Source organism: Sinocyclocheilus anshuiensis, unplaced genomic scaffold (assembly GCF_001515605.1).
Source record: "Sinocyclocheilus anshuiensis isolate Anshui unplaced genomic scaffold, SAMN03320099.WGS_v1.1 scaffold330, whole genome shotgun sequence".
Classification (NCBI taxonomy): Eukaryota; Metazoa; Chordata; class Actinopteri; order Cypriniformes; family Cyprinidae; genus Sinocyclocheilus; species Sinocyclocheilus anshuiensis.
The window spans coordinates 1,011,462-1,020,292 of NW_015547689.1; the positions used below are offsets into that span (position 1 = coordinate 1,011,462).

The window sequence follows — 8,831 nt, forward strand, 5'->3', positions numbered from 1 at the left end:
TGTTGTAAATACAACTTAACCACTGATTTCTAGTTGTGTCCTCTTTTGGAAGGCCAAACGAAGTAGTTTCACATTCAAAACGAAATCACAGCATCACACACGGCGGGCTAGAGTGAGAGGAGGCCGGCGGCTAGATTGAGCGGAGGCCGGCGGGCTTGAGAACAGCGCGGCCGGCGGATTCTGCGAAGGAGCAGCCGGCGGGCTTGCGGCAACCGCATGTGACGACTCCACTTCGTCCACTGTGAAAGCCGATCCAACGATCCACAGCGCGAAGTTGATGTATTTCCTCAGCAACCAGCACGGATCAGCTCTAGGCATGACGAAGTTGTTTATAGTGATATATTTGCTGAAGGCTAACAAGAACTTGTCATTAAAGGGGTGCTGTTAGGCACAACACGTATGAGTTTAGTATTAATGTCAGAACTTGCTGTGTTAATAATACAGAGTTCAGCTGATGTGAAGTCACCGGTGTGCATGTATATATATATATATATATATATACTGGTATGTATGTACTACAGTATGTGACCTTGACCAAATTCAATTTGCATTCAATCTTGGAACGTCTGGCCTGCTCACTGTCTAGACTTTCACTGCTGCAGACCACCTTAGGGCAGCTATATCTCAACAATGTCTTGCATCAATCCAAGATAGGCCATCTTAATCAAAAGTTCAGATTTATTCTCTTCCACATTTGGACACACTGTGATCCATCTTGTCTGTGCTAGAGTGCTCTTCCAGTTTCTTGTTAGAGGGAAATTTGAACTGCAGGACACTGTTTGACTCGCTTTTCTCAGCGACAGCTTTTTTCTTACATTGTCTCTTTGTCAGTGCAGTCATACAATATGATATCCGTCACCTACTATTTTCTCCCAAGGGAAAAGAAGAAATCCTTTTCCTTCACGCGAAAGACCTTGAACGTGAGCTCTGATTCTGTTCCGCCGTTGGTTGTCTGCTCTTTCAGGAGAAACGGATGGGCAGAATGGGGCTTCCTACAATCTCTATTAGGTGCGATACGATGCGCACAGGCCAGTGATTGCATTTCAGTGCTGAAACGTAAGCCGAAACATTCTCTGTCTCTCCCTCCCTACTGTTTCCTGCTAAGTTTGACAACAGACGAGGAGGTAGATTGCAATGTGATTTGCTGGAAGCGTTCAAGGTTAGTGTTCAAAGAAATAGTGAAGGTTTATTTGTGAGTGGCCCTACGTACACACATAAAACAGGAGAGACTCTGCGTACGCGGCTTACTGTCAATTACTATGCAACGGGAGGGGACTCGCTCGACAGCTCTGCAGCCTTTTGAATGTGAGGCACAAGCAGGATGGAATTTATGGTCGAGACCCTGGTTGTTGCTTAAAGTACTCAATCCCTCAGATCGTGACTAAGCCACCACACCTTAAATCAAGTTTGTGAATTGATTGGATTTCAGTAACACATACACTCCATTCTGCTCCGCAGTCTAATTTCTCACTGACCATTGAACAGGCGCTTTATAAATGAAGTGCCACTGCAGGTTTCAGAAACATCTTATTTCCCGGCTGTCTTCGCACGCTGTCGGGGGACCGTCTGTGACACTGATGAAAGGTGCACGCAAATGTTCACGTTTTACAGTGCCTTCACTTGAAGCAAAATGTGAATCATATGCTGAGCAGTTTGCGGTGAGTTATTCGATGCTCATATTTCATTCAGTATGCATGTACATGCAATAGTGACATTGTAGTGCAGGTAAAACAAAGTATGCTTCGCTAAGCACGAAAAATGTAGAGCACATCCAGCTCTCCTGGGCTTATTTTATTCATTCTGCTGCACTCAGTACTGCTTGTGAATGTCAACAATGCTTAGGTGTGACAGCTACTCTTTTTCTCTTTGAATGTCCATCCGTAATGAATGGGAGTGGGTATCCATGTGAATATCGTGGCCGGTGGCTTCAGCACTGGAGTGGAGGAACAACTTGTATTTGTTAACTGAGTAATATGGTGTCAGCTGGCATGACTAATAAATCTATTTAAAGTTTCATGGAAGAGGCTGCACTCTCTGATTAACATGGGTCACATTATGCAAGTCAATTAATTTTCTTGTAAATTACATGAGTGTCATTAATCTGTGGATTTCCGTTTGATTTCTTCTTTTGAAGATCACTAAGTCGAAGCCGCATGTGTCAGTCACTAACGTATGGGTAACATATGGAGAGTTGATGCATAAGCTTTTTCTGTTCCTTTCACAAGGTGCTTGATAGTAAATGTGTAGCCAATTAAATGGAGAACCAAATAAATATTGGATCATTTATAATTATTATAAATATGGAATAATAAATAAAGAAGATATGTAAAAATATTAAATATTTTGCCTATATAGGGTAAAAAATTAAGATCTCACAAAATGTTAAGATCCATTCTTTTGCATTAAGACATGGTCGTGAGGTCATAAGAACTGCTTTGAAATTCAAACAACACAGAGCAGTGATGAAAAACATGCCGGCTTTTCATTGTAACAGCTGGAACTAGCATTGATTGCTGAATTCAAAGTCCCTCCAACCATAGGATGTCAGATCACCACAGTAACCAGAGATGGGCAGCAGAGTAAATGCAGTACAAGCTAAAGAGTGTGCGCATGTGTGCAGGATGGAGCCGGGGAGTTAAACTGTTAGCAGATTGTCCCAGCTGTGCTGTTCAAACAGGCTTTGAGGAGAAAAGGCTTTAAAGTGGCCCCTGCTGTGTGGTCCACTTCATTATTGATCCCTGCCTCACTGTCTTCTAAAATACCCCCCAGAGCCCCAGACAGAGCCTGAAACACAAAGACATGCCATGCCGTCCCTCTTCGTTTCGACTGGCATCTGTAGTTGTGTGCCGGAATGACATGATTGTTTTTCAATGATGAAATGAAAAATGTCATCATTTGCTCACCCTCATGTCTTTCCGAACCTGTATGACTGACCTAAAGTTGTTTTTCACAAGAAAACCTTGACTTGGTTGGATCAAATCATTCTTTTGAGTCAGATCTTTTTGGTGAATTAGTTGATTCATCTCACAAAACAGCTCTGAATGATTCATTCACAAATGGACTACGCTACTTCTCTCATTATGTTGTGGATGTCAGGATTTTCTTTGAAAATCTGAAATTTAGATCTAGAATACAGGTGCATCTCAATAAATTAGAATGTCGTGGAAAAGTTCAGAGGGACTACTTTTATGGTGCTTTCGTGTCTGTTTTGAAGCTTCGTCAGGAAAGTCGTCTTTTGTGTTTCATTCTTTATAAGTCATGCAGTTTTGGAATGACATGAGGTTGAGTAGATAATGGCAAATTTATCACTTTAAGGACCCCTTTATTTCTCTAGCACTGCTATTTAGGTTTAACTTTGACTAATATACTTGCATTTTACGTATCTCTTTCTTACTCTCACTCTCTCTTTCTCTTTTTCTAGAGTCTGGATGGTAACGTGATCGTGCGCAGTGATGCCCGTGTGTCCTCTCTGACTCTGAAATACGTGCAGTTCACCGATGCCGGCCAGTACCTCTGCACTGCCCGCAACTCCATTGGTCAGGACATCCAGAGCATGTACCTGGAAGTGCGCTGTAAGCTAAACAACAAACTTCTCTCTTTGTCCTTTGTAGCTTATTTGTCTGGTTGTGTTCAGGTTGTGTCTAAGCTCAATGTAGTGGACAGATTGTGATTTCTCAATGTTCCATTTGTCGGCTACCGGATAACACCAATAAATGGATGCCAGACCCAAAAGTAACTAACTAACTAACTTAATCATCAAGACTTTCTTGTTTGCCAGAAACTAAAGCAGCTCATTTTTGCAAGTGAACAGTAGATCCACCAGCTAAACCCTTGGACTTGCATGAACCAGCCTAGACCAGCAAATTTTTTTTTTTTCAGCAGAGTATTGACAGATGTTATTCATTTCATTTTTTTTTTTTTTTTTTGGGGAAATAAACAGTATTATTTTTTCTTTTTCTTTTTTTTTCCTCTTTTTTGGAGTATATAACAAAAGATTCGATTTAACAACAGAAATTATTTTTGAAGGAATTGGTGGTTTGAGGGCTTTTTTTAAATGTCTGTTTCAAACAGATTAAACTTGCTTTCCACCAAAAACTCAGTTCAAATCACAGTGCCATATACTCAAATGTGTTTTATAGCTTTTGGGCTTATTTCTTACATTCAGAGCTCTTCATATGAAATGAAATACTGCCATCTTCACATTCTTAAAACTCCATTTTGAGAGCAAACGCTTATTTTATCAGATTATGTTTACTGTAGTTGGCTGTGTGCACTTTTGTGCCATTTGCCAGGTAGAGAATTACAGTAAAGGTAGCTTTAAAGTAGGGCTGCACTATTAATCGCATGCGATATTTAACGCGCATTTTGTCAGTAAAGACGGTTCTGTAATCAGCGGTAAATCTCCATCACCTGCGGGCTGTCACATTGAGCAGCATTAACTACACAGAGCCGTTGTTCACTGACGAGTTGCGCAAAACCACGTTCATATTCGCGCGATTTTTTGCGCAGCTCATCAGTGAACAACGGCTCTGTGTAGTTAATGCTGCTCAATGTGAAAGCACGCAGGTGATGGAGATTTACCGCTGATTACAGAACTGGCTTTCTGACAAGATGCGCGTTAAATACCGCATGCGATTAATCGTGCAGCCCTACTTTAAAGTTATTTTCATCTGCTTGCGCATTTTTATGCATTCTCACAATATAATTTAGAAAAGTGGGAGGGAGTGAAGCTTGAAGTGCAATGAAAGTCTAATTGGATTAAAATTGGATTAAAAAAAAAATCTTCTCCCTTTCCTGAGATAGCATCACAATGTGCAATTGATAGAAATTGTGTGGAAATGCAGTTTGCCACAGCCCGGCTTATAGTAATCAGCGTCTTGGTTGAGCGCACGGAGCGTTTTGCAGTAATTAGTGATAAGAAAAGGTGCTTTGTCTGCTTCAAATGATCCTAGATGAGATTGTTCACTCCCATGCTCAAGACACTTACGGTCTGGGTTAGAGTCTCTCCTTCTGTTTTGCATGACTGTACATTTCTTTTATTTCCCACCTTTTACTTACTTAAGTTTACATTTAAATGCATTTTTTCTTTCGCTTGGTTGTTTATGTGTTGTATTATTGAAATGGAGCTCAGCTTCATAGTAAAACTGAAGTCTCAGTTGGAAAGACTAGTTATTATAGCCATTTGAAATCAGTAAGTATCTTTATGCAAAGTTTTGCTGTTTACTTACATCAACATAGTAAGAACGTGCTCTCCTGAAATCACACATGAAATCATGAATCATTTCATGCCTTAAATTTGCCAATATTCATTTCAACCACTGCTGTGATAAGATTTCATTGGCCATTTCATCCAAAAAGAGACATGATGTTTTGGGGTGCTGACATTATCTCAGCAGCGGTGTTGCAGCCTGTGGTCCTGAGATAGCGATAAGATTTGAGTGGATATGTGTCTTATCAGAACAGCTTCATGGGAAATGTGATGACTCAACTGTTTGGATCAATCCTGGAGTGGAAAATCTTGTTAGCCGAAGTGAACATCAGGGGGGAACAATCACAACAGACAATATCAGATATCAGAAATTGCAATTCTGTAAGGTAGTTTAGGGGATGATGGGTAATGTATGCCAGCTGGAAGCCATCATATTTTTGGCCCCAAGGTCTCTCTCTGGAACAGTCCATGTGTTGGTTGCACTTGGCTGACACTGTGTATAATTACAGATGCTCCAAAGATCCAAGGCCCTGCGGCGGTGTTCACCTGGGATGGGAATCCGGCTAACATCACCTGCGAGGCCCTCGCTCACCCGGCCGCCTCCGTTTTGTGGCTCCGTGATGGCTTGCTGCTGCCTAGCGCTAATACCACCAACGTCAAGATCTACAACACTCCTTCTGCCAGCTTCCTGGAGGTACGGCATCACTGATCCCAACCCATCAGCCTTTAGATGCCCCCTCATTAAAGTTTCAACACTAAAGACGTGTTTGACACTAATAATTGCTTTCTGAGCTCATTTTCAGTATACTTCAGCACTCTGTTGCATTTGATATTCAATCATAGCAATAGTGCCTGTTGATCGCATTACTGGCCGATAACATTAATTACAATAATTAAGTTGCTTCCTGTGTAACGATGCATTGTGAATGACCCACATGGAGCATATTGTTTTTGGGGTCTTGCAAAGCACAGATTGTGATGTTTAATTTGTTGCATCTAAATACAGAAATATTACTTTTTGTGAAATTTTGGTTCATTTGAAAGCAAACTGTAGACACCTTTTGAGATCAGATCACAGCATTATGAGTCTTCTATATAACAACTTGACTTTTTAATACAAGTCTGCATAAAACTAGACTCGCAGTCACAGGAAGTATTTCATGTCAATTATTGAACACAGCTAATCAATTACAATATGCACAGATTTGCATGATGTAGCAGCAGTGTAAAGATGCTCCAAGAGCCTCTTTCAGTTTACGTGTATTTTTAGAATGTTTTAGAAACATTTTTAGATCAGAACCCCATTCCAGAAATACTTTCCTTTGTCACAGTCAAATATTTACAGATTTTTAATATATTTAATATTTATTTAATATTGATAACATTTACTGGTTTTAAACTTTCAACACTAAACTGTTGTTGACTCATTATAGGCCCTTTATAGATTTACACTTTCTAAACGACATAAATCAGCAGTACTATTATACACTCCCACAAACTCTTGCACATGATGTCACCACTTGTGGGCAGGGCTTCGTCTCATGGTTCTCAGTGAGGGGTCTTTAAATATGCAGTTCAACACTGCATGAGAGGTTGTTTTTGACTGTTCTGTGAAGCTTGAAATGTTCTCTGTCACTGTCCCTGTTCCCATGGCACATTTTACTAAGCTGTTAGAGCTAATGGAGACAGTGCACTTCCATTCTTTCTCTCTCTCTCTCTGTCATTCAAAAATTATCGAGCGAGGTGAATGCCAGCGGTTCAGAATGGGAGGTCACTGCCATTGCCATGGCAACGAGCTTCCCTTAACCAGCTAATGTCTGTGTCATGCTAGCTAGGTCAGAAGAGAGGCGGTGCCTTGACGTGGCTTTTGTTTTTTCTCTGACAGGTCACTCCGGAGTCCCAGAACGACTTTGGCAGTTACAACTGTACAGCTACCAATGTCATTGGCACAGAGTCAAAGGAATTCATTTTGGTTCAAGCAGGTTTGTGACTTTTCAGAGAATGATGAACAAAGCTTTACATTTATGGTGAACATGTATCAATCACAAATTGTCTTTCATAGGTTCTAATTAGCTATTCACACATCCTTACTCACAAAAGGAAGTCTTAACACAGAAAAAACACAAATGCAAAAGGTATATCTCCCCCAGACAGAGATGTTTTAGCTTCAGATCAGAGCCTGCGCTCGTATTTTTTAGGCTGAGACTCTTGGGTAATAAAAACAGCAGGGTATAATTTTCAGGCTGCAGATTCGACGGTTAAATGCGACTCTGCCTCTGATATTTTTGGTGCTCTGTAAAGTGGGGCAGATGTGAAATGGTGTGGAAGGCAGTGAGGTGATTATTTAGTCTCAATGCGATGAGGCAGTGCAGAAGTGACGCCTCTTTTCTACCTCACAGGCTTTAGAGTCACCACAATTGGTTTTTATTGTGTGATAATTTCTTTCATTTCTTTAAAAATTATTTAATGACTTTAAATCCCCCCCCCAACAACCTTGAACAGAAGGTTTATTTTTTTGGTACTGTGTCTTTTAAGCCTTTTATAACAACATTTTTTGCATGGGAAATGAGAAAACGTGTGCTGTGGGTTTGCTGTTTGCCATCCAATACCATTTATAGATAACTCGTCCATTGAAATCAGCTTCTTTGCAAAGCCTTCATTACATTACGAAACGAATATGATATATGATAACGAAAGAATCCACACTGTAATGTGACTGAATAGTCTGAATAGTTAAGATCTTAATAAGGACTTAAATGATCAGAAAGCTGGTCACAAATAAATATCAGATTCATGTTTCTAACTTTGGGATCCCTCGGGAGGATAAGCAGAGCAGAAGATGTACTCAGGGCCAGCTAAAGGTTTGGCAAACTTCCCCACATTTAAAGGAGAATGTGCCTCTAGTGGCACCAAACAGAACTGCAGAATGTTTGGAGGAGTGTTTGAAACAATAATTTTTCCTATTGATGTGTCTGTCTGATGTCCGAAGGTTGGAGAAGGTTAGAACAAGCCATTTTTGTAGCTTTGTTAGTGTAGATTGTTTTTTTCCTGAAAGTTACAGTATGTTTTCATAGTACCCCAGGTGAAAAAGAAATATATTTAAATTGTGCTTTTTCAGACATACTTACTATATTTAAATTATACTATACTAAGTGCATATTAAATGTATTATTTTGAAACAATTTTAAGTATATTAAGTGTATTTCAAGATATGTTTAAGTTTGATTTTAATCTATTTGTAATATATTTAATATATTGAAATTGTGTTAAATTGGAACCACTTTAAGTATATTTAGTGCAATTTAAGTGTATTTCTTAAAATACATTTAAAATGTCCTTTTAATACTTCATGAACTACAGTTAGAGTATATTTGAAGCATTGTTTTAATGTATTTCAAGTACATTTCAATTGTATTTCAGCTCATTGGAAATGCATTAGCATTACACTACTAGTATATTATAAAGCTGCTTTTTTCAGTATATACACACACGTACACACTTTGATATCTAGAAAACTTTAATGTATTATATATTGTTGTGTACATTACAAATATTCATAAAGCACACTAAAAAAGGACAGCAGCATATATACTTAGGTGAAAAACAAAACATACTATTAAAT

General features: G+C 39.4%; 1 protein-coding gene across 11 annotated transcripts in view; it reads left to right on the top strand.

Annotated features, from left to right (window-relative positions):
* Positions 1-8,831, top strand: part of LOC107703517 (neural cell adhesion molecule 1-like) — a 262,247-nt gene that overhangs the window by 207,280 nt on the left and 46,136 nt on the right. For all 11 annotated transcript variants that reach the window (XM_016506156.1, XM_016506157.1, XM_016506158.1 and 8 more), the window contains 3 exons: positions 3,422-3,572; positions 5,719-5,903; positions 7,095-7,191. In XM_016506156.1, coding sequence (XP_016361642.1) covers positions 3,422-3,572; positions 5,719-5,903; positions 7,095-7,191 — 433 coding nt within the window. The remainder of the gene's footprint in view (positions 1-3,421; positions 3,573-5,718; positions 5,904-7,094; positions 7,192-8,831) is intronic.